The 26,788-nt window shown below is 48.6% G+C and overlaps 1 protein-coding gene across 3 annotated transcripts in view; it reads right to left on the reverse strand.

Moving 5' to 3' along the window:
- The window catches only part of ALK (ALK receptor tyrosine kinase), a 601,111-nt gene that overhangs the window by 12,143 nt on the left and 562,180 nt on the right, over window positions 1–26,788 (reverse strand). For all 3 annotated transcript variants that reach the window (XM_083175495.1, XM_083175496.1, XM_083175497.1), the window contains 11 exons: window positions 26,360–26,512; window positions 25,862–25,975; window positions 18,632–18,818; window positions 12,816–12,906; window positions 9,174–9,238; window positions 8,758–8,887; window positions 7,184–7,281; window positions 6,444–6,536; window positions 4,075–4,176; window positions 2,677–2,811; window positions 1,725–1,815 (listed from right to left, as the gene is read on the reverse strand). In XM_083175495.1, coding sequence (XP_083031621.1) covers window positions 1,725–1,815; window positions 2,677–2,811; window positions 4,075–4,176; window positions 6,444–6,536; window positions 7,184–7,281; window positions 8,758–8,887; window positions 9,174–9,238; window positions 12,816–12,906; window positions 18,632–18,818; window positions 25,862–25,975; window positions 26,360–26,512 — 1,259 coding nt within the window. The remainder of the gene's footprint in view (window positions 1–1,724; window positions 1,816–2,676; window positions 2,812–4,074; window positions 4,177–6,443; window positions 6,537–7,183; window positions 7,282–8,757; window positions 8,888–9,173; window positions 9,239–12,815; window positions 12,907–18,631; window positions 18,819–25,861; window positions 25,976–26,359; window positions 26,513–26,788) is intronic.

Raw genomic sequence — 26,788 nt, forward strand, 5'->3', positions numbered from 1 at the left:
AGCAGGGCAGTGCGGTAAGAGGGGTCGGCAGGGGTCAGCGCAAAACCGCGAATGCGCTGACCTCCCGGCTTCCGGGTTAGGGCTTCGCAGGGACGGGCTCCTATCGGAGCACTGTCCCTGCGCCCTTAAAAATGATACATTGCCCCCAATATGATCGCATTTTACAATGCGATCCTGGGCGATAATATTCCGCCCAGATCGCATTTTGCGATCTGGGCGGAATATTACCGCCCAGGATCGCATTGTAAAATGCGATCTTGATAAATGCGCCCCAAAAACTGCACTGAAATACCGTTTAAAGACATGCGGTGTGAAAGGGGATTTTAGCTGGCAGACCCGTTTTTAGAAACATTTAAAAATTCCTGGTCAAAGCCAGTTTTGCGGTCTGAAATGCAGCATTAGGGAACTAGCAATTCAATCATCGGTTTCTTCACATTCATTTTATTTTACTCCTCACCAGAAAACACAACCGCTCAGGTAAATTGTCCTTTTGTTACTCGCTGCATCCCGTCGTCTATGTTCCTGGCCTGTAGGCCTGGGGCTGTCGGATGGAGATATCATTACCGGCCGCCAGTGGAAAGTTTACTCGTTTTACTGTGGGGAACTTCATAGATTTATTTGTACACTGGGAAATAAGTAATTATCCCGCTCAGTGATATAACAATGGTCCATGGTATACATAAAAGCAGACAGTGCAAGTGTTACAATTGCTCCAGTTTGAGCTATATCCCCAGTACAAGGGAACAAGCCCATTACTTACAGGGCCAGCGCCTCGCCGTGACTTTTATTGCGCCTGCAGACTGCTGTGTCAGGTTCTTAACGGCCTACGCCGTTTTCTTATCTTGTGTTCTGATTTTCTGCTCCCAGGCTGTAATCTCTTTGCATTGTCACTCCGCAGTACGGCGGTTAATTAAACAACAGATTATGCAGCCAGGAGTTAATGAAAAGCCGGCATTAATTGATTTATAATTGTCTTTTTTTCATGACACCAGTCTGCTGGCGGCGCGCCAGGGTCTGGAACCCTGCAGGGTGTCTCTAAAAGCTCCAATAATGCGACGCGATACAGAGATCGCATCTGCAATAGCATCGATCAGAGTCAATCAGTGAAATATACGGAGCAGAAAGTCTAGGCTCTCTGTAACGCCGCATATGCCTATCTGCAAATCTGGTCACTCAGTCACTGAGATGAAGAGATAAAGGGGGAAAAAGGTATTTTATTGAGCGTTTAAATGACTTCTGGACTGTGCCACTGTGGCTTTGTATAGGGGTGTACAGAGTGTGCAAGGGAAAGATCTGGACGGTACTATTGTGCTTTATATAGGGGGTGCACAGAGTGTGCAAGCGAAAGGACACCTGGATTGTACCACTGTCCTTTTATATAGGGGTGTACACGGGGTGTACGGGAAAGCTCAGCTGGACTATTCCACTGCCCTTTACATAGGGGAGTACAGGTGTACACTGAGTACAGCTGATTTATGGGTCTGCATCCTATTTGTGCCCAATGCCCATAATGAACGGAGTTTTATGTGGCTGTGGCCCTGCCAGTATGACAGGATCTGCCATGGTCCTCCATGCCAGCAACGCGAATGGATCTGCAAAATTGGTCATTTAATCCAGTAATAAAAACATTTTAAAAAAAGAAAACTTTTCCAAATGATGCATTACAGGACGGCCTCCGATATATCGCTAATCAACCTGCAGAGGAATACCGATGGTTACAGTACCTGCGTGCAGTAGTCGATTCTCTCCAGGATCATGGAAAAATGTGGCCGCTCCTCTGGTTGGTGCTGCCAGCACTGCGTCATAATCCGGTACCTGCAAGCAGAGGACAATCATCACCTGCTACCTGGCGAGGGAAACGCTCTGCTGGCTCTGTACTACATTAATCAGCTTTCTCCACTAAGCCTCTGCTGCCAGCAGGAGCCACACTTCCCCGGTACTCTACACATCTGTTCCTTCCCACACATCTCTGCCCCTCCCACACAGCACAGCCCCTCCCTCACATCCTGGCCATCCCACAAAGCACAACCCCTCCCTCACACATCCTGGCCCCTCCCACACAGCAAAGCACTCAAATACAGCCCTGCCCTCTCTCATAAGCCAGCCCCTCCCACATATATCCCAATCGGTTTATAATAAAATTGGGAGATCTATTGAAAATGTTGCCCATAGAAGCGATCAGAATCTGTTTTTTATTTAGCACCGTCTAGATAATAGACAGAATCTGATTGGTTGCCTATAGCAACATCCCATCTTCAATAGAACTCCTATCTAAGAAAAAAACCCCTAAGAATCTAAACTCTATCACTGTTATACAGTATATAATGCACACCAATAACATACTACCCACTCTATATATTGCACTGAACAAATGATGTCACTATAACCCACAGTTGCCTAGAAATCCCCCTGCCAGTTCCCAGCCCCCCCCCCCCCCCCTTTCAAGCCCTTGGGTCAAATGACACAAATCGCGCCATTTTAGTCCCGCCTCCGCAGTGCCTGAAAAAAGCCATTGCACGGCAGGGCTAAAAGCGGCACATCCGCTCTGGTTATGCCCCGAAACAAGTAGCCCCTCTTCTTGCTCTATCCCCACCCCTTTCTGCTCCTGTTGCTCCCCCCCCCCCCTGTAGGTAAGCATGCTATAACCCATCCTGGTTAGTATAAATACTTCCGTACACAGGCCCGGGGCAGTTTTTGGGTGGATCCATTCTTCCTCCGCTTGTCACAAACTCCAGCACCTCCTGGTTGCTCTTGCTGGGGTACGGCATGTACCCCAGAGAGAAGATCTCCCAGAGCAGGACCCCGAACGACCTGAACACAGCGGTGACATAGATACATTCAGCGGATATAATGGGGTAACACTGTGTCTGCTACATGTCATTGTCACCATCGTCATCAGTGAGTATGTGCCCCATACTATGTGCAACCGATTCATCTCCGAACACGCGGGTCTGAGTAATAGGACATAGACACGCTGACTCCTGCTCCGCCCGGCCGTGGCTCACAATATCCGCTGTGTAAGCCATGGCTGGGCGGGGCAGAAGTCCGGACACAAATTCAAGTCTCCCGCTGGACAGCGGGCCAATGGGCGCTTGCAGTCCAACAGCCAATCAGGAGCAGAATTGGTAGCTGCAGCAGAATTTTACTCTCCCCTTGGCAATGAGCAATTTAATTCCCTATTGGCATCGAGCATGAAGCCACTAGCAATGAGCATGTAGGTACAGATGGGTCAGGTCCCATCCTTGCTGGCGGGTCGCCAGAACGTCTGCGCTGGCGACCCGCCAGCAGCCACGCCAGCGAATGCACTGAGACGCGCGTGCGTCGCACGCGCGTCTCAGTCTCCGCCGCCAGCGCGACGGAAACCCTGTCCGTCTCCGCCTCAGGGAGACGGACAGGGTTAGGGGGGGATGCGGGCAGGCGGCGGGGACCCGGGGGAACGGATGGAAGCGCCGTCGGAAGGGGACGCGCGCGCCTCTCGTGCGCGCGCGTCCCCTTCTCACCATCGCCATGGCGCTGGCGGGGGATGGCGGCTGGCGACGCCAGCGCCATCCCCTGCCAAGATGGGACAAGACCCATCTGTAAGTGGCACTTATGTGTCAGATGTGTAATGGGCATTATGGTTTGTTATATAATATGTAATGGGCATCATGTGTGGCCTTATTTGTAATTGGCATTTTGGCATGTGGCTTTATGTGTAATGGGTATTACAAAGTTCAGTAAAATGTGCAATGGGCATTACGGTGTGTGGTATAAGGTTAGTCCGCACCCCCCTTTTCGCTGCGCAAGAGCCCCGCCTACTACAAATTGGGCGGGAGGGGGGGCGGACATGCCCATGGTGCACTAGGTAGTAATCGGCCATGTTGGTAATGGACTGACGGTGATGTCACATCCCAGCGTTGCCCTGCCGGGTGTATATACCACCCTGTCCCGCATCAGTCCTGGATAAGACCCTAATCAGTGACAACTCTACAGAGCGGGCTGTACAAGACTACTTCTACCAGCGGCACCTGTGCTATAAGTAGGATGGTGGGCAGACTACTACTGGTGCTTTGTATGATCTACTTATATCCATACCATGTGTCAGTCTTGGATGTGAAGATTCCTTCCATGAAGGCCTCCGGAGGCATCCACTTCACCGGTAGCATCGCGCAACCACCCTTCCTGTAATAACTGGCCCTGGGGAACAAGATGGAGAAGTTACAGCTGATCTCAGTGATGTACGATAGACCGGCGTGTAACATCCACCTATATATACGCGCTCCTCAAGTGTGTGCCTCTGTTGTCTGATGTGTCCCGAATGTCGATATTTGATATGTCAGTTGTAACAATGTCAACACTGACCTAACATCGGTGTGGTCAATGTGGACCCACTTATTGTAGCACAACCCTAAATGCATCCCGGTTCTAATTGCAGCCTAAGCCTACCTTCATGTGTCAATATTCATAATGTCAACAGTTTGCCAATATCGGCTTAAAGTGTTGATGTTGTGGATGTCAACATGCTAAATGCTGAGTTTCGATACCCTGAGTATTGTCAATCAGAAAAACAAAACTGCAATTACTAACGCATTTCTCCACCTCCAGCGGCTTCCAGAGAGCTCTCAGAGCCGCTGACGTAAGAGGTGGAGAAATGCGCTAGAGAATGGATCCTTTTGACCAGGCGCCACCAGCTATCCTTCACCTACCTATGAGGATGGATTCTTGATCTGGTGGAATGCTAACCAGCCGGATCACCGCAATGTACATTCGTCGCCCCTCTATGGATCCTAAATAATTAGCCCTGGTGTTTTATCTAATAATATTATTAAAGTGCTCTGAGCTCCTGCATCCCGCCGTGTACATGCAGCGTCCTCAGTGCTACACAGGGTGACAGATATAAATAATCTATATTATACAGTATGTGTCTGTGACTTCTGCCCAGAAGCTGGAAGCCACTGCTCAGTCATGTACTATGATTAAGGACAATTATCTGACTATTGCATTGCTCTTCTATATAAAAGGCGGCACTTTGTCACTACAATCCTGGAAAGGTTACGGCCTGACGTGACCTTGCTGCACTGCCGTTGCTGGTTATTAACCGTACAGATGGAGTGCCTCTCAGCCAGCGCTGGGGCTCGCTAGAATGCTTCCGCTGGTGAGTCGGCACTCCATCTGACTGGGACGCACGCGCATCCCAGTTTCCTGGCGCCGGGGGACGTGAACCCTGCCCGTCTCCGCTTCAGGGAGGGAAGCGGGGAGGTGGGATCGGAGGGCAAGGACCAGCGGGGATCTCCGTAGTAAGGGGATGCGCGCGTGTCCCCTTCCGGCAGCTGGTGGGGGGGCCTATGGACATGGTGGGTGGGTGCTAGACACCCCTAGGCATTTTTTCTCCATTTAAAATGTTTAAATATATTTTAAAAATATATTCTGAGATGGTTTTAGATATTATTATTTAGGAGTTAAATAATTATAGATCATCTTTATTTTCATTACTTTTTTTTTTGAGCCTGTAATGGAGTATTACTTAGTGACATACAGTAGGGGTAAATCTACTAAGATGGGATGTTGCCCATAGCAACCAATCAGGAAAACTTACATCATAGCACTTTATTATGGGCCGATTCTGACCCGCTCGCTGTGGGACGAATTCGGAGCCGTTCTCAATGGTCAGGGTTTGCGAATGTGCACATGGACTCGTCAGCGTTTGATGTACGTACCCGAATACAAGTGTGACGGCGCCTGCGCCCCAACAAGAGCCAGCTACATTCTAACAGATATGCAGATGGTGATAATAGGGCCCTAATTGCCTAAAACTGCAGCGGAAACAGCGGCGTAGCTACGTTTTGGGTGCCCCCCCGCCGTTAGGGGGGGGGGCGCTCCCCCGCCACCCATTCAAACCCCCCCAATCCCCCGCAGCCTTACCTTTCGCGCTGGTCCCGGCGGCTCCGTTCTTCTGCTGAGGACCACCACAAAATGGCCGCCCCCATACAGCAGACAGTTTCAGAGAACTGTGTGCTATATGGGGGCGGCCATTTTGTGGTGGTCCTCAGCAGAAGAATGGAGCCGCCGGGACCAGCGAAATAGGTAAGCCTGCGGGGGATTGGGGGGAGGTGTAACTATAGCACCGCAGCCCCCGGCGCCCCCATATGCACAGCGCCCCCCCCGCGGTGGCGGGGGCTGCGGTGCTATAGTTACGCCAGTGAGCAGAACCCTTTTCCTTGACAATTGGCGCATCACATTGTTTCTGAAGCAGCTTTGATACATGATATATTTGCAAAGCTTTCAGGGAATAATTTGGTATCCTGTAGTCTACGCATATAATCGGATTACACTGCAGACTGCGCACGTAGAGTGACATTTGTCATAATTAACCAACAGGGTTTTGCGTCCAGGACATGAAAGGTCAGTTTGTTTTTGTTGGCAAGCCTTTGCTGAGCCATTTATCTTCCAGCGCAGAAAATTACCTGTATATGTCACGAGCCATCCCGAAATCCCCAATTTTGGCGACTCTGCCGGGTCCCTGACAAGTGAGAAGACAGTTCCTAGCGGCGATATCTCTGCAAACACAGGATCGATGGATTTAATAAGGTCATGATTTTCAAAAACTCTTTAAGGGGTATAACATTAGTAGCGATAATATACCGCTGCTGATAGGTTGACATGGGGCTGTCCAATAAGCCCCAATACCCGCTGGTGGTCCATGGTGGACTATGCTTCAAGTGCACCAGACACATGACTCCTAACCCCTGATAAGCAGCCCTCAGCGTAAAAAAAAAAAAATTCGTAGTGTTTTTTTTTTTGTGTTTAACTAAAGATTATTAATAAACCATTCATACACTAGCATCAGAGATAAGACAACACCGATCACAGAGGTCAGGCAAGCTGTATTTTCTACTGCCAGGGGGCCCACAAGTAGTTGCTGGGACTCAACAGCATAAACTGAAGAGCCCGGACAAAAGTCTGCAGAAAAGTACTGTCTTTGCCTAGAAATTCCTTGGTACAGTGAATATTCAAAATAATTGGGTGATTTCATTTGTAATGCTGGACATGGGGAGACAAGAGCTTGAAACTGGACTCTCCCGCAGGATTTGGGAGGGTAGGCAACCATGGGAAACGTACAGGAAGTGGTCCAAAGAGCGAGCATAGTGCAGTATGGAAGCCTTTGCTTTTTACATATTACACAATAGTCCACTTCAGCTTCTACCTGTGAATAAAATGATTTTCCTCCAAATACTGGCAGCCGTTCGCAATGTCACGAGCCACGTTGAGCAGGTCTAGCATAGTGAGCGAGGATGGTTGGTTCTGTGGAGAGATAATGAGAGGATTGACATGATGACAGGATGTGCTGTTCAGTGTTACCCTGACAATTCCCTATAGCTTTGTTATGCATTACAGGATATAGAGTTGAAATGTCACCATTTAAATGACCTGACATCATCGACCTGCCTGCATATATACAAATCCCTAAAATCACAGTTTTTAGAATATATATATATATATATATATATATATACGTAGTATAATATGTAACGTGAGCTAGTGTCGGAGACCATCTGTATCTGCAGTGAATGGTTTATAAATGATCTCATTAAATGCTAATGAGCAGAGCAAAATGCACCAAAAAGAAAAAGGGATCCGACTTATTTTGTACATTGAGACCACTGTGCGGCGATATAGGATTACAGCCCTAATGTGCGCCTGAGATGGAGACTGGACTGCACAGGGCTTGTGCTGAGAGTAATTCTCTTTGACAATGTCAGTCTGCCGGCAGATTACTGGAGAACGCAGCAGTTATGCCGGTGGGGTTTCGTTGGCCTCCTCTCCTGCAAAACGGAAAAATCATTCTTACAGGTCACACAGAGCCGGACAGCTGCAAATGCCAGGGATACGCATCTGGGAAGATTGTGTTCTAAGAGACGGCAGCCCTGCAGGGAACCCGGGGATTATAGGTCTATATGTTCACATCTCGCTGTAACACCGGCTCCATGATACACAGCAACAAGCGATCCTTTCCCTGTGTTACAGACAGACAGCAAATGCAAATTTCACCTTAACATTTTACAGTCGGGGCTCGAAATCTATTTGTGTGGCTGACTGCAGTATAGGCAAACTCAAGGGGGGGGAGGGGGGGACCAGTTGCCTGAAAACCCCCCTTCTCTGGGCAAGTGGCTCAAATAACAAAAATAGCAAAGGTATATAATACGAACACTAGAGCTGCACATGCCCATGGTAGCACTTTCTTCTACCAAGTGTGCTGTGTGTGTGGAGCTGAGTCCTTAATCAGTGAACTGGACCAGAGAGCAGCTACCAGGAAGAAGAGACAGGAGCCTAACCATGAGGTGGGAGAATGTAAGCTTAGAAAGTGCAGTACTGGTTCTATTTTGTTTGTGTACTCATGTATTATGGGATGTTTAACCTTTTTGTGGCCACTTATTTATAATAGTTATATGTGTGATACAGCCTATACTATAGACCATCTATAGTGTGGGATATTAATAATGTATCCCATACAGTATCCTGTGTATAGAGTCACCTCAGTTATTTCTGTTTGCACAGAGGGGGCGGGCATTGGGCGGACAGGGGGCTGGTGCAAGCGTTTCTTGGGCGTGTCCACAAAAACGGTGGGTGCATGCTAGGTGTCCCCATGCGAACACAGGCAGTTCGGAGCTTGCACGGGGAGGTCGGCTGGTGGGGGTGTTCTGGATTCATTTTGGCCTCCCAGAGATATGAGATACAGTTCACTGAGTATACTGTAGGAAGCCATATTGTTCTCCTCACCAGTCTGGGACGTGTCTGCCTGAGGAAGGACTTCAGATCTCCTCCAGCCATGAGTTCCAGCAGAATAAACCTGGGCAGGGCCTGGAGACTCACGCCGATACAATGCACAATGTTCTGGTGGCTGAATTTACTAAGGAGAGAAATATACGCAGGGATTAGGAAGCTCTTGTAGACCATTCCCGCAGCAGAATAACAGTTTGATGGTTATTTTGTACAGTGTGAAGTTGCAGCACCGTCATGACCGGACGCGTTTCACCACCTGGCTCCTCCTCTTCCTCTGTCAGCTTCCTTGAATTGGAGGCCAGAGAAGATTGCCAGCAGCAACCAATCAGAATGTACTAGACATATGATAGCTATAATCTGATTGGTTTAATAAACCTCCTTTCCTAAATCATCAGTTGGACGGACCATCTCACCCGATAATCAGAGCCTCCATGAGGAAATCCAGCTCGTCCTGCTCCGAGCAGACCTCTGGCAGCGTCTGGGAAAGAGAGAAGAGGAATCCACTGTGAAAACCTGAAGAACACGCCTGGAACCCTACATAGAGCCATCGTTATTCACATTCTGTATTGCCTGATTATATATAAACCAGACTGAGACTCACCCCGGTGTAGGAGGGACAGTTCACATATTCTAAGTACCAATACTCAAGAGTCAGGGGCTGATTCAGGCGACTTTGTAAAATATTTATTCGCCGGGTGCGATCGCTGCCTGATTGACAGGCAGGGGGCGTTCTGGGTGGACATCCGGCATTTTATGGGCGTGGGGGTGCATGTGAGTGAATGTGTAAGCGTGGCACGGGGTGGGGGGTGGGTGCGGGGTTGGTGCGTTCAGCGGGGCGGTGTTATCCTGCTCAATAGGCTCCGAATATACGCAGCCTAGTGACCTCAGACCTGAATTACCCCCTCTGCCCAGACATGGGAATGATTTTTTTCCCTACCCCAGCCCCTGAAGTTTTCATTCGCCGGTGCGCTGAGTGACAGGCAAGGGGTGTTCTGCCGATCCGGCCCAGTGTTTCATGGGCGTGCCTACAAAACTGGTGGCCGTGTCCATGGAAATGATGGGCAGACCCCAGCAAACGCAAGCAGGCAGACGACGTCAGCGCCCACCCCCAATTCGGCCATCTTCATGAAGCATAAAAAGGAAGTCCTGGATTACTTTTATCTGCGAGGAAGGGGAAAATTAATTTGATGTTGGGTAACCATGGAATGTTTTTTCTTCTCTGTGGATGCATGCAAGCGGATGTGTAAATGCACACATTCAGGCGGTGTGCGTTCGCTGGGGCAGCATTAATATACGCAGCCTAGAGCGCAGGCCTGAATTACCCTCTAAGACCATCTATAAGTGAACCCTGTTCCCTGTGTGTCCGTCCCCGAGCACAGAAACTTTTTTTCTTTGTCTTATTAACATAGTGCTGTGATCTTTTGTGTGGGCCTAAAGACCTTGCAGGACGGTGGTCACAATGGCACAGCTTGTCAAGGAGGAATCAGACAGCGGCGAGCTGATGTAACGCTTCTTCCCCGCGCCGGCTGCTGAGCTGGCTTCTGCAGAAATCAATTATGTATCGACATTTCTCCGGACTTCAAAAAGCGCTGAACTGCTGACTAACAGGATAATATTACACTTCATCACATCGTTTTCTTGTTAATCACCAGCCAGCAAGAGGACCACAATCCAGCGGGTAAGGGACTCATTCATTTATTCAGCGGATTTAACACAAGCCCCAGTAAGGAGATACTGTACAATGTTAAGGGGCCAGCAGCTGTGCGCTGTCAGATCATCTGATCTATATGAGGGCAGTGCGGCGAGAAATAATGAACGGTATTATACAATGGGGATTATATCACATATGTGTCAGCGCCTTTGCCTGAGAGGCAGAATCTAAAGCAGGGGTTCCGGATCCTTTTGTCTCTCCAGCTGCTGTTAAACGGAATATCCCAGCATGCCCTGCTGCAGTTCTGCTATTTAGCCGTGCTAAAACTGGTGCAGGGCATGCTGGGATGTATAGTCAACGACAGCTGGAGGGCCAAAGGTTCCCCATCCCTGATTTAAAGGAAGATATTGATTATTGCATTATTCATGTTCCGGCCCAAGTCACTTACTAGCCCACAGGCCATTAACCATCCACTGGACCAGAGCGCTTGCTTCACCACCCTTTATGAATGAGTCTTCGTATGTTCGCAGCTTAGCGAACAGGTTAATGCTGCCCAACCGAACGCCAATCCCTACGATTACTCATGCCTTCGCCTGTGGCTGCACAGTTGAAAAATTATTCAATGGTTTGTACCAAAGTACAGTAAGCCTATACTCCGGAACGGAGATGGCCCAGAAGAGTGTGAAACTTGCCAAAGCCGTCTGCTCCCGGGGTTTGCACATGCGCATAATTGCGCATGCACAAACCCAAGCCAACATGGACGGGACTGAATTCGGACCCAAAACGAATGAGTTTGAATCAGCTCCAAAGGACCAGCGAGTTAGCCCCTAACTGCCATGCTGCAGGTTGTGCTGGAAAATGACAGTTCGGAGCTGGCTGGTTGGTACTTTCTCTCTCTCCCCTTTATCTCTCAACATTGAAGCCGTTCCTGTTCTTCCTTATATCAGTGGATCCAGCGACTGTACTGTAACTATTCTGTAAACCTCCCCGAGGCGCTAAATGTACTTTTACTCTGTCGCTCTCAGTTTGATGGCTGCTTTCGCACAGGTGATGCAGTTGCTGCCTCGCTTGGATCAATTATTTGTAAACCATCAAAGTTACAAAAAGTAAAAAAAGTTTTTGGACGGAGCGAATCCACGTCCCCCTCCTGCCTTGCGGGCAGCACAGAGACGTAAGACGTGTGCACCTGCTCAGGATCTAACACCTCACTTATTCGCATGATTTAAGACCTCTTAGACAGCTAGACAGCTTGTTCTGTGAGTCAGCCATGAGCGGGCCGCTTCGTGGCTCTGCCTGTGACTCAGGAGCCTCGCCAATTCAGCAAAAGCGGGAAAATAAATGGCTGTCATCTACTAGTGTTTTATAGAGGACCCTGGAGTTGTAACTACTTTAATCAGAGAGCTGACAATCACCGCCGCTTCCCAGCTTAGCTCATGGTGGCCTCTCTCCGTGATCAAAGTGAGATGTCTGTCACAGGTTTCACTTATTCCTCCTCTTGTGCCAATTCCCCATCTAACGACCCGCTGTCGCCCGACTTCAGCTGGGCCGTTAGATAAGCTTAATTTACTATATGGGGTGAAACAGATAACACGAGGGACAAGTGAGAAGGGAGAGAGAACCAACCGTACATAACAGTCTCACAGGCCTCTTCCTTTGAATGGACAATGATGGCCTCCAAACATTGAACCTGTTCTGCAGGGAGAACATGTATCTAGGTGCAGACGCTGCTCCTGGAAGCGGGCATATTTTGGCTCGCAGTTGTGTTGTCGCACCCTTTTTAGGAGTCTGCCTATTTGGCAAGGCCCCATCACAAACCAGTTACGCCTCTGCGGTAACATGTGGTCAAAAACATAGGACTCTATGTCGCCAACTCTTGTGTATGTTCTCATTTCTGGAGCATGCACGTTGTTCTTATAAGCGTAGGAGAATTTACTAATGCTTTAATGAAAAGTAATGTTGCCCATAGCAACCAACCAGATGCTGACTATGATTTCTCCAGTGCATCCTAGAAAATGATAGAGGGACAGATTCTCTAAGCTTCAAAAGTGATAAAATGGAGAGTGATAAACAGCCAGCCAATCAGAACCTACCTGCCATGTCACAGACTGTGTTTGAAAAATGTCAGGCAGGAGCTGATTGGCTGGCTGTTTATCACTCTCTATTTTATCACTTTTGAAGCTTAGAGAATCGGACCCAGAATCTGATTAGTTATTGTGGGCAACATTAACTCTTTCCTTTTTAGATGCTTTAGTAAATTTACCTCACAATGTTCAAGTACGCCTTAAAGGAAATATTGTAAATGCTCCTTGTTGTACGGTAAGCTTAAGCGCCCTTTGTCAGACATATTAGTGACCGTTCTGAATTTTCCACAATTGTTGCTTCCGAGACAGTCGCCTCTACTCACCTTCACCGCCACCTTCAGGGGTGCAGGGTCGTTGGGACTCGCAGACACTTGCCCTTCGTATACTTCTCCAAAAGCCCCATGGCCCAGACCTCTGTACAGGAAACAGAAACAGGGATGTTCACTAAGGACAACCCAAGGCAAGAATACTAGACTAGATCGGTGATCATACAGCATGGCCGCCATCTGTGTGGAGTGGAGGCGGCCATTTTGTGAACTGGAACAATACTTATGAGCACTTCAGGGTTATCTCTTAATTCATCATGAACTGACAGACTTTAGCATTAGTACAGGGTCTAACATGGCTGTCATCACTCTGTGTAGCCAGTTAATACTGCAGGAGACCTGAGGCCGTGTCATGATGTGCGGTATTGGAGAACACAGTGTTCTCCTCTAATATCTATCCAGTCAGACATGAGGCAATATTGGTTCTGTGAGTTTGTTCGGTCCCCTGTGAATGCAAGTATACAGATAAGCCTGTCTGCAGTCATTGCCAGTGCACAATGCTTCACCACAGGGCAAGGGCACAGACATGTGTGATTAACGATGTCTGCCTCCCATTGTGTGGGCACAGCTGTACAGTTACCTCAGGTGTTTTATACAGGAGGAGGCTCATTGCGATGATAACAGCAGCCCTATTTGCATGTATACATATCTCACATTTCCTTATGTGGCGGATTGCTAACCCAGGATTGCTGCTACAGCAGGTGTATGGCATGCAGACAGGCTAATCCCCGCTGCATATGATTATCTGAGCCAGGAGTGCCAGAGGGCTAGACCTGGTATTATCACCTCGCTGCCAAGTTGCTTTGTATGCAGGAGAATAAGTGAAAACAAAGCAAAGCTTTGTAGAGATTGCAGAAAATGCCCAAATGCTGTTTATTCTGTGATCCTCCTCCGAGACCCGGGCAAATGCCTAGGACATCCTGCCCACACAACTGACCCATCAGCAGCGGGAGCACCAGTGTGGGAAGCAGAGACTAAGGGGGGTATAAAAAATGGCAACCTTCATCGGAGGACTACTGTGCATGCCCAGCTGCAACAGTTCCTCCTCCCAAAAATTCTGTGTATAAGATGCACTACTGTGTGGCATAACATGTATAAAGGTCACTAATGTGTGGTGCAGTGTGAATAAGGAGCAATAATGTTTGGTGTAATGTAAATATAGAGCAATACAGTGTGTTGTAATGTGAATAAGGAGCACTGGGTGAGGGGCAGAACTGGTGACAGTCAAGGGCATCAAATTGGCTAAGGCCAGCTCTGGTCCTCCTGCTAGGAGGAATTAAGTGATTTGGATTTTGCCACAGCTGTGGGTCTGATTCAGTGATGAACCCAGTATACTGTGGGTGCCAGCACAGGACCTGTTCTGCACATATGTAAAAGGGGCCTTGCATCATCACACACACACACACACATAATGCCCTGAGTTGCAGTGTAATTGACAGGCTGCGGTTTGAGGGCAGTGCAGAAAGACATTTCTTGGCCCATTAGAGCAGCCTTTGTCTTTCTCTGATGGCCACTACTTCGGATGCAGCACAATGCTTTGCCATCCTCCTCCAAATTAGGCACTGTGCCATGACGGCAGAGTCCCTATAGTGATGTCAGGGGGGACTTTCCATGACACCCTAACCCCATTTTGGGTGTATATCAGGGGTTATTGGCAGGGCAGGGCGATGCATCAAACCTTTGAAAGAGATAAAGCGGGAAAATGTTCTGAGCAATGAATCAGCCCCTACATCAGCAGCAGCTATCCTGGATGTAGCACAGTCTATGAAATGATAGAAGCGCATTAGTTGGCTGGGCATTTTCTCCACTTTATTTCTCTCCAAGGCTTGGTACACCTCCCCCTCAGTGAGTGTTCCAAGACAGGACTGACATTTTTGCATTCATGCTCATTCCTATGATGGATCCCAAATACTTACATAACAGCACTGATGTATAATAGGGCATGCAGCTGGGCATACACCTGTATATACACCTGTGCACCTGGGAATACACCTGTGCAGCTGTGAATACACCTATACATAAACCTGTGCAGCTGAGCATACACCTGTACATACACCTGTGCTGCTCGCCATACACCTGTGCAGCTCGCCATACACCTGTGCATACACCTGTGCACCTGGGAATACACCTGTGCAGCTGGGCATACACCTATACATAAACCTGTGCAGCTGAGCATACACCTGTACATACACCTGTGCAGCTGGGCATACACCTGTACATACACTATGCAGCTGGGCATACACCAGTGCATACACTGTGCACCTGGGAATACACCTGTACATACACTATTCAGCTGGGCTTACACCTGTACATACACTGTGCAACTGGGAATACACCTGTACATACACTATGCAGCTGGGCTTACACCTGTACATACACTGTGCACCTGGGAATACACCTGTACATTCACTATGCAGCTGGGCTTACACCTGTACATACACTGTGCAACTGTGAATACACCTGTACATACACTATGCAGCTGGGCATACACCAGTGCATACACTGTGCACCTGGGAGTACACCTGTACATACACTATTCAGCTGGGCTTACACCTGTACATACACTGTGCAACTGGGAATACACCTGTACATACACTATGCAGCTGGGCTTACACCTGTACATACACTGTGCACCTGGGAATACACCTGTACATTCACTATGCAGCTGGGCTTACACCTGTACATACACTGTGCAACTGTGAATACACCTGTACATACACTATGCAGCTGGGCTTACACCTGTACATACACTGTGCACCTGGGAGTACACCTGTACATACACTATGCAGCTGTGCATACACCTGTACATACACTGTGCACCTGGGAATACACCTGTACATACACTATGCAGCTGTGCATACACCTGTACATACACTGTGCACCTGGGAATACACCTGTACATACACTATGCAGCTGTGCATACACCTGTACATATCCCTCTCCCTTCTGGCCCTTATCCACTTCTTAACTTGGGTTTGTAATTGCACCTCTAATAAGCTCTGAGCAAATGGAACTTAATGAATGCTGGAGCTGGCAGCCATCAGGGCAAGCCTGGGCACTTTCCCCGAATCTGGCACTTGAAGTTTTATTCAGAGTGAAAGGATATATCTGCAGCTGCGTCTGCGGGACGTTGCCGTGAAGGTGAGTGACGGGTTTTAGACATTGTCTGTAACATATTTATCATTAAAGCTTGAAGGAAGCTCTCTGGGTGAGGAGGGGAAGAGGTCCGGATCCCATCTATCTTGGTAAACTCAGGGACCTTTGACAAATTGGTTCTGACTCCAGCACAAGGTCCTTCGCTGTCCTGCCATAAATTTAATGACAACAGACAACGAGCTGTGGGAGGACGTCACACTAGATTTTGTCGCTCAATCTGTTATTGGAGAATTGTAGTTAATCTTTAGCTCATGAGCTGCCGCACCTGGGAAACAGAAAGGGAGGCGGGAGTTTAATCCACTCTCTGCCCGGCTAACGTACAGATCCATCAGTGGGAAGGTGGAAGGGATTGTTACCAGTGGCGGAACCAGAGGTGGGGCTGAAGTGCAGTTCAAAATTCAAATAGGGGAGCCACACCCACTGCCACCAACTGCCATTCCAAATTAACTCACTGGCAGTGGGTGTAGCTTCCCTATTTGAATTCTGAACGGTGCTGCATCAATACTTACCTACCCGGAATGACCGGGAAGGTGGGAAAGTCCCCCCAAATCCCCTCAGCCTGTACAAATGTTAATGAACAGCGTTGCGGCTCTGGATATGTCACACTTTGGGAAGTAACAAAACATTTACAAATGGTGTAATCCATACTTTTATTGTCGCCTCTCCGGGACAATCCTGGAGAGGAAACACATCGGGGGGGGGGGGGATTTACAACGACAAGGCGGGGACCAAGCTGATATCACTAGACGTGAGTCACAGGCCCGTTGGAGAGGGGATGGGCTTAAATGACGCAAAATTTCGTTACTCGTGTCATTTAAGCCCCGCTAGTGCCGGTAATTGAATCAGAGGGGAAGGGGGATGCTGGGGCTCTGGGCAGCAAGCGGGAGATTTGCCCACCTTCCTGGGGGGGTGCGGGAGACGGACCCGGAACCTCCCAGCCATTCCGGCAAGCCTGGAGTAATCACATAGTTAAAGGTAAACTAATGCACCAATGGTGACACAACCGAGGCCTGTGAAAAGGGGTGTGACCTTGGGCGTGGCCTCTAAGGTAGGGGGCCTGGCCTTGCAGCCTTGCAAGTGGTTCCTGCTCTTTGAACGGAGACCTCTACACCCATGGTTACCAGTGTCCCCTATGGTGGATGTTAGATTCCTACATGAATTGTTACTATTGTATTCTGTATCCACGGGACACTTCTACGGCTTTATATATTCATGTCATCTACACCAGGGAGTAAGTAACACAGCTGTAATATATTGAAGGTATAAAGTAATTTATGGAAAACACGCAGCGACGTCTACGAATCCAGTCGCCTCCTTTCTTTTCTCACATCAATGATTTATTCCAAATATACAGAACCTTTACCGGCGCTGAAATCTGCTGACGTGACATTTTCTTTCACAGGACTGAGATTAATTGTCTATTGAACTTTTAGAAGGCAGGGGAACATAAAAGATGAAAGAGTTTCAAACGTTTATTTTCTGTTTTGTAGCTGTCAGCAATTACCCCCCACCTCCCCACCCAGCAGTCCTGATTTTCTGCCATCTTTTCCTGTGGGGTGATCATACAGCCATGACCTAATGGGAGCCCTGTTGGGCAGACAATTGGAACCCCTGTAAAACTGATGTCGCAGATTGCAAAGCATATTGCACTGTATGTACTCTACGTACATACAGTGCGAGCGTCCTTGTGTGCTTTATTTCCTGCTTTATAGGTTTCCTGCTTTATAGGTTTCCTGTTTTATAGGTTTCTTACATAGTAATGTTATTGCTCTTTTTTATTACGCTATATTAGGGCTAAGCGGTCCACAGGGATGGGATCCTATCGGAGCCCCTGCCACTGCTAAACCGCAGACAACGCCGGAACCCAAAGCGGTCCATCTCTTTTAAAGAGCATTTGTTGTGGAAGATTTAGGTGTATGAAACATTAGCCTATGACATAAGGGAGCCGAGCAGTGACGGTTTTAGGAAGAATTTCAGTAAAGAATGGTAGTGCTCTACACTGCACACAGTGGCCAACAGTGGTACTGCGGTAGCTGTGCTCCTTTAGAAGGCTTCAGGCAATCATGCCTCTAAACCTCCTTTCCATGAATGCCAATGCCTCTTGCCTACCATGTGTATCTAATATCTCCCCTCCCATATGTAATTCTGTCCCTTGCCTCCCTAAGTGTGCCTCTGCCCCCCTCCTGCCTCCCGATGTGCACCAATCTCCTCTCCTTACAGTAAGTACCTCTGCCCTCTCGATGAATGCCTCTGACCCCCTCACCATGAGTAGCTCTGCCTCCTACCTCCATATGTGCCTAAGATCTCCCCTCTCCATATGTGCCTCTAACCTCCCCTCCCCATGTGACCTCCTCTTCCTACCTGTAACTCTGCCTTAGCCAGCATCCCCAATGAGCTCCTCCCCCCTCCCATCCCCATGGCTGGTCAGAAGTAGCATTGAGATTAATCTATGACAAAAGGGAGCCAACCAGTGACAATTTTGGTAAAGTAAAAGAGAAAAACAGTAAATGCATCTGTTGTGGCATTAGCAGGTCTCTTTTTGAGGAGCGCTTAAATGAAAATGTTGCATTACCATTATGCCGAGACGGAAAGTGGATGTATAAGTGGATATATAGTCAGTTCTGTGCCATCCTGGCGACCACCACTTTTCCCCTCACCTTATTAGAGAGATGTTCTTCCTGGGAACCTCTTTTAGGTCTCCGATGGATGTGATCTTGCCAGCGAAGCAATAGTTGGGGTTGTAGTCGGTCATGATGGTGGAGGTGCGCACTTTGCTGAGCTTGTAGTCTGGGCTCTGTAACTCCATCTGTATGGCCTGCAGCTCCTGGTGCTTCCTCCTGTACACTGGGGACAAAGCAGGTTCCTATGACGGTCTGACAGTGATACAATGTATCAAGTCTACTGCTGGGCAGTGTTACTGGTCCTCGCATGTTACCTTCTGCCCACAATGGAGGCATTCACTTAAATAGCAACAATAGGCACACATTGCACTGGGATTTATAATTCACGTTCTATGGGTGGAAGATCTGGATCCAGGTCATTGGATACAAAATACATGCTTTGTTTAGCTACAACAATGGATACTAAGTTGAGATCTAGTGGTCAGGCAGAGGAAGGCTGATAGTGCAGAACCGCTCCCCTGAGGAAATTGTCTATGATGAAACGCGTCAGGTACTTACAGAAGGCTTGAAACTCCACCGGGATCACTTCATCTATCAGGGTGGGGTGGATGGGTTCTACCATCTTTATCTGAGGAGTTCAAACTCCATGATTGTGTAATTCCAGATTGATGTAAGAGTGTTAAGTAGACATTTTGCAAATTAAAGGGGTGATTCTTAACAAGCGGCTTATTGCCACCTGCCGCCCAGCTGAATTCCCGCCCCCCCCCAGTCAACTGCATCCCATCAGTAACATGCAGGGGGATTTATGCAAACTCATCCCCTCGAAGGGGAGAGAAATCATTCTATGGTACCGGACCTATGGCAGTCCCTGGTTGGCTGCCGATCCGCAAGCCGATCCGCAAGCTCCGATTGGCTTGGTTGCGGCCCCAATTTTAAAATGCCTCCAGCACTTTCTCCATGGCTGCCGGTACGTGCAGCAGCTGCGATGAGCTCGTGGCTCGGTACCGTCTCAACCCGGGCCTGGAATCCTGGTTGTCCCCTATGATGGCTGAGTACGGGAATAACAAATATGTTTAGAGTCTTATTTTGGGCTGACATTAGATGGTAGAGCAGGTCTGCAGGAGGGGCAAGCAAAGTTCTAAGTGCATGGCTTTGCCCAGGGCCTACAATGCTGTGGACCCGTTGGACCCAGGGACCAGTATTCCCTCAACTCAACGAGCGTGCGCACAGACATTACAACAGAGCGCACAAAGCAGCAGTGGTCCCTTTTTGCAGTTGTGGACTCAACTAATGTGTGTTTCACCCATTAACTACATTGTGTGCTGTGTTTTGAATGTTTAAATGTTTAATATAATTTTGAAGTAAAGTTAACACAAATGCTGAACGTCATTTTCCAGTTATATATATATAAGTGACGCACAAAAATTGAAATTTCCTTCCAAAGTTGCGGCATCTTTTGCCGCACACAGCCTTCGTAAAATTAGAGGGAACATTGCCAGGGACCCCATGTGCACTCACATAATTATGCTTACTTTTCCGGAATTTTCCTAGTTATTTGCATACCTCCCAATTTTTAAAAGTCTGTGCTCGGGACTCCTACGTGTGGTGGGGGCGTGACCTTGGTAAAAAGGGGGCATGGTTTTGCAGCTAAGCCAGTATCCCAATCTACACCCCTTTTTTCAAGCACTATGAGCCCCCAATCGGTGAGCTTCTGGCCATGCCCCTCTCTGTGAATAGATGCATTGCATGTCACTGCTGCCCGTGGATGGGACAGGACTGTCCTGCCAATAACGGGACAGTTTGGAGGTATGTTATTTGTGCATGTGCAGTCACCAGGAACATCGTCAGAAAGCCTAAAGAGGAGGGGGCCCCTACAGAGCTTCAGGCGGGCCCCCACCTCCGCTGGTTATCCCATTACACCGCTGCTGATTCATAGGGAATAATTCAGACCTGCTCGCTAAATTGCTTTCTCTTGTGTACAAGAACACTTTCCTTCGCATGCGGCTGAAGAGGCAAGAAAACATTCGCAGGTCGCCGCTAATAATAATCATAATAATAATGTCGCGGGGTGAGTAAATATAAGAATAACCCGGGGAAGAGAGATCTGTCTGCCCCTCGCTGCTAGTCCTGCTTTCTACGCTGAGGAACGAACATGAAGCAATTAAGCAGGACACAATGGATCTCATTAATAGATGAATTATCAGCCTGTTGTCCTGAGACCTGGGCACACTCGCCACCCATTACTGTAAACGTCTGGTGTCATCATTCACCCTGCACTGGGAGGTGGCGCAGACAGTTACAGGCTGTCAGCTGTCACTGTCCCCGGGCGCAGTCACAGACAACAGCTGGACATTCCTGACTGTAATTGTCTTGGGCCCAGCGTTTCATCGACTTTGGGCCAGCGCAGCCGAAACCAACTCGTCCGGCTGACAACACCGCCACAGGCGCACTCGCTTCAGCAGACAGGGGACTAATTATACACAGCGAGAAGGCAGAGGAGAGAAATAAAATAACATAAGCGGTACATTATTAATTACTCCCTGTAAGAGAATATCTGTGTAAAGAACTTATGTCGCAGGTATGAACTGAGGGCAGAAAGTGTGAGAACAAATGATTATTATATATTATTGATTTACAGATTGTTATATAGCGCAGCATACAGATGGAGCCGGCTTTAACTTTGCAGCCGCCTCCTACGCCGGTCCCCCTCGCTGCCCCAAACCCCCCGAACTGGGCAGCGTCTCCCTGAAGCCGAGACGGGCAGGGAGACGCAGCCCAGCCACCGTGATACTGGGACGCACGTGCGTGTGAGGCGCACGCGCGTCCCAGTCTCTATCGCCGGCGCTCGCCAGTGCAAGGGATCTGGCGGGCGCCGGCCGAGGATGAAGGACGCTACATCTGTATTTCACCGCTTTGGAAGCAATTGGAAACAACAGGGATAAAACAAACTGGGTAATAACAGATCGACGTAGAGGTAGGAGGGCCCTCCTCGCAAGCTTACCATCTATGTGCCCACAATGACCTCCGCGCCATATACCCTAGCTTCTTTTGGTCCCCATGGCATTTGCAGCAAAAGGGGTCTCGTTCTTTTTCTATGGGTCTTAGCAGCCGACTCAGACCTGTTCGCATGTGTAATCCTGCGCCTCCGGCGGATTTTTAATTCGCCAAGCTGCTCGCAGCGTGAGTGACATTCGCAGAGGCACGCCCAACGTTTCGTGGGTGTGTCCACAAAAACAGTGGGTGAGCCCATAGAAACACTTGACAGACCCCAGAAAATGCCTCAGCCTGCTTGGGGCGATTCTTCCTCTGTGAGGGCGCGTGCAAGCGGATGTCGCAGCAGAGCCTGGAGAATGGGTGTGCGTTCGGTGGGGTGGCATTTTCTTGCTTGCAAGGCAGCGAATATACGCAGCCTAGGTCTGAATTGGGCCCATAGTTGCATCACTATTGTAACAAAATCACATTATAAGGGAAGGCTGACTACTAGGACTGCATTGCTTGAATGTCTGTGTGGGGCCCAGAGCAGAGAGGGGCCACCTTCCCAGTCCAAGTCCCATGTGCTATATACATTTTCCACCACTGGGTGGTAAATAGGGGCCTTTTAAATGTTTGCCTTGGGGACTGCAATTTATCTAGTTATGCCCCTGGACCTACTCATTGTAATGTGGTATAAAATGAACTGGATGGCATGATAATGTTACTTAATATGAACAAGGGGCAGTATAATGTGGTACAATATGAAGTGGAGGCACTATACAGTGGCATAATATGAACTAGGGGCACTGTAATGCGGCATAATATGAACTAGGGGCACCGTAATATGGCCTAATATGAACTGGGTCTCTATATGTCGTAATGTTAATTGTGGGTACTGTGTGGCATAATATGTACTGGCAGCTCTATAATGTGACATAACATAGACTAAGGCACTACTATCGGGCATAAAAATTACAAGTGCTGCGCAGAGGTCTCTTTAAATGCATTGGTTCAGGGGCCCTGTCAAAATGTTGCTATGGGGCCCATTTCTCTTCTCTTAAGTTAGAGGTTTTCCTGTAGAAAAGGGTTATTTCAGATAAGCAGAACAGAAGACCAGATTGCACTGTGACTGAGTACGATGACAATGGGCTTGTCTAATGCTGTTAGCTGCTGTGGTGCCGACATGCTGGGGCTGCCTCACAATGCCACAGTGATTTGTGTAGACGTAGAAGAAAAACAGAATGACTGCGTTTTGTGTCCACACTGACAGCTGCGCAGATCCCTCTGATCTCTGCAGCGGTAATCTTCATAAGACAGAAGAGGGCTCTCTAGGCTTCCAAACGTACAACCGGTATTACGCAGGCCTTGCCTCTAACCGCAGCGCCCCTGGACGCAACTGCGACCGCCATTGTACAGTTCGGTTCTCCCATGTGCAGACAAGGCTTCTGGAGTTTTTGCACAATAATGGTCGACGCATTTAGCTTTTTGCTTTGTTTCACTACTTCTGAGTCGAATTAGTGGGTACGTGTATGCGTGTCGACCATCTAAGGTTGACCTTTTGACTGTCTGTCTTTTTACTAGATATATATCAAGGGGATAAAGCAGGGCTGGGCAACAACGGCCCTCCAGATGTTAATGAACTACACATCCCAGGATGCTTTGCATTAGTTTTGCTATGTGGCCATGCTGAAACTGATGCAAGGCATGCTGGGATGTGTAGTTCATCAACATCTGGAGGGCCGGTGTTGCTCAGCCCTGGGATAAAGTCATGATCAGGGGCAAATGCAGGATTTTTGTGTCCACCCCCCCCCCCCCCCCCCACACCCACAAAAAAGATATTACTAAGCCCCGCCCCCTCACAACAAAATACTATAGAGTGTGTTGGGGGTGGGTGGGGGTGTTTTCGGGTACTGTGAAACCTCCCTGTGCGGGCGATTCAGACCGGGGTGTGAGCCGAGTTTGCTACCCTGGCCAATGTTCGCAGATGCGCAACTCCCGGAGCGAACACCTTCGTCACGCTTTACACCCACCGGGACCTTCACTCATTAGTGGGAGGGGAGGAGGCGGGCATGGAGTGGAAGCATGGGAACACCCACCATAGAACCGCTCGGTGTACTCCAGGCATTACGTCTAGAGCGACTTTTATTTGCGAACGGGGGAAAAAAAATAATTTGATGTGAGCGACCATCGAATAATTGTTTTCTCTGTGCAGTCGCACATGAGTGGCTGTGTATATGCCCGCATGCTAGCGGGGGGGATTTGGGTGGCAGGGCAGGGGATTTGGCTGGGTGGCAAATGCTCGCAGATGCCACGCACTGTCCGGAAACTAGGGGGCTCAGAATGTAGGAATGATTTGTAAATAAAATGATCGCCAACATGTAACGGAGGCAAATCCCCTTTAAGGATGTTTGTGGCAATCAGTAGAACGGGGGCCCTGTATCTCGCAGACCAGCAATCGCTCCTATTTTTGCATACATCCAAGTCCCCCTCTCCGCGTCTTATTTACAGCTGCTCTGTGGACTGACTTTTCCAGAACACTGATTACTGAGCAGGTTTTCTGATGCAGAAACGCAGCACGATCCTCCTCAGTGGGAATCTATCTCAGCGGAGAGCGTGCCGAAGATAAACATGAGCTCGGTATTAGAACTGCAAATAGCTCTATGAATGTATAATACCTTCCGTCTTTATTGAACTATAACTGGATCCTTGCAGCGAGCGGCTTCTTTAGCTATAAGGAAGCATAAACCTTATTAAAGGGGGGGGGGGGGGGGTGTTTATTTTCACTTTATTGCTCGTCTTCTGTTCACTAAAACATATGGGAACTGCTATTATGGGAAGATAATGTTATTTCTCTGTGTTTTTACATTGGAATGAGTTAGGGATTCCGCTCGGCTTCCCGAGCCAAATATAATTGAGGCGCAACGGCGGAAAACAATAGAACGGTTACATTAGCGGACGATATAGGATAAACTATGATAACAACACAAAGTAATATTTACAGTTATATGACACGTCGTCCTCCGTTATACAGCAGGAAATGTTCTAAAGGTCACATAAATAATGTATCAGAATAATGGGGGCCATTCTTGTTGGCTCGCTAGGCAGCTGTCGCTTGCTGCTTAGCCCTCTCCCCACACACACGCAGAATCCCTCGCATGTAGACGATTGCAGGACCATCGAAAGATTTCTCCTGCCTTCGCAAATAAACGTTAGGCTTTCCCTACCAGATTTGTCTTATGGGGCATACATGCGGGACGATTTAAGCCCTAATTCCGTCAATGCCATGCAATCTCACTAGATTGCATGGCATTCCAATAGCCACCGCCAGCCTCCGCTGTTGGAAGGGGGATGAGTGGGCACAAGACTCTCGCATGCTCCATTCCGACGGAGCTCCCCGTCGGTTTCCGCTGCCTTGCCGCTGTTCTCAGTCGGTCGCTGCCACTCCCTGCACCCCCCCAACTTTGCCCATCTTCCTGAAGCGGAGACGGGCAAGGTTTCTGCCGCCGAGCGACTGGTACGTGTGTGTGAGACGCTCGCATGTCCCAGTCTGACGGAGTACCTCTCAGCCAGAGCTCGCTAGCGGGGACATTCTGGTGAGCGCTGAGGCTAAATGAGAGGGGCTCCATCTGTACACACCCTATAGCGATGGCGATGTGTGGTCCTGCGCATCACCATCGACAACAGAGATGTCTATCCTGCTTAGATCATAGAGTTTTCGTGGTCCTTTCTGCATAAAATGTATCGTATGCGTTCCCCGCTGCCGGGAGGCCGTCTAAGACGGAGGTCAAGCGTGCCCCAGGTCTCCGACTCCGATCTGATGCGCATGAGACCGTGCATCGAATCGGTTGTTGAACACATGTGATTTGGACACTTTTCAGCCGATTTCTCGGCCCAATCCATCGAAATAGAGTGAAACGTGGCCAGCTTTTGTTGTCATTAGAAGTAAACCGATTGAGCCCAGCTTTCACGCCAGTTACACAGTTTTAAATCTTCTTTCCACACCAGTCACCAGATTAGACTCAATTTCTTACACTAGTCACCAAATTTGCCATGGCTGGCCACACCAGTTACCAGATTGGGCATAATATTCCACCCTACCAGAAACCAGATTGGGTCTTGGCTTTCCCCACCTGAAACCAGTTTACGCCCAGCTTCCCATACCATTCATCCTCTTGGTTTTAGAATATACTGTGATTCGCATAGGGCAAGGACTTCTGGCAGTTGGCAATTTACTGGCTTGCACGCCCCGAGAAGCCACCAGACCTTCCGCTTGATATGGGTCTACAGACTCACCAATCATAATGCCGGAAAAGGCCAGAATAAGGGCAGCCACCAGCCCTGACGTTACAATGGACAGCACCAGGGACAAGGGCAGATGGGTCTCCTGAGCCGGCAGGATCTGGTCATCTGGAAAACAGAGAAGAGGATTTAGTTGTTCCTTCTGTAAATGGGGGGGAAGGTTACAGGAGAGGAACCAGTTATTACAGTATCTTCCATCAACATTCTCAGGGGAAATGGAATGAAATGCGATACTCTTTGATTTTTGCATGTGGTATAAAAGCATACAGCATGCAGGGGAACGCCCACATCATCCGATGGTCGTGGAACGTCCACAAATATGTAAGAGTGGTCTGAGTGACTCTCTTCACCCCAAATAATAGATATAGTAACCTAGATACTGGCCCTTCATGAGTCGAGTCTTGCCATTGGGTAACCACTTTATTCCTGCGTTTCCCCATTCTCTCCTGGGTATATCTGACAGCTGATATACACTATTAGCAGTGTTCTCACCGATGCAGGACACTCTGTCCTCCGCCAGCACCAGCCCCGGCTCGCAGTGACACATCAGCTCCTGGGACTCCGGCTCTATGTAACATTCATCCATCTCGCAGTGGCTGCAGTTCAGATCCAGCTTAATCTCCACCTCTCCGTGGCTCTCGGTTACTGGGATGTAATGAAGAGTTATGGTAATAGGGACAAAGTATTTTCTCCGGTGTAAAATCAGGACATTTATTTATGGCTGATCCCACCGTACTATTTGTCAACAACGAAATAGACAACTTCCAATAATAAATGCATACACATGGCTCCAACTTGTTTAGCACTTTCTGGACTGGTGACATGTCATACATAGCTGCGAGTTCTTTATGAGGAACCCAGGCAAAGGTGGGTGACATCTGAGGGATGTCGATGGCCCGGAACATTTCTAGGGTCGGGGGA

The sequence above is a fragment of the Crinia signifera genome, chromosome 3 (genome assembly GCF_055691185.1).
Source record: "Crinia signifera chromosome 3, ASM5569118v1, whole genome shotgun sequence".
Classification (NCBI taxonomy): domain Eukaryota; kingdom Metazoa; phylum Chordata; class Amphibia; order Anura; family Myobatrachidae; genus Crinia; species Crinia signifera.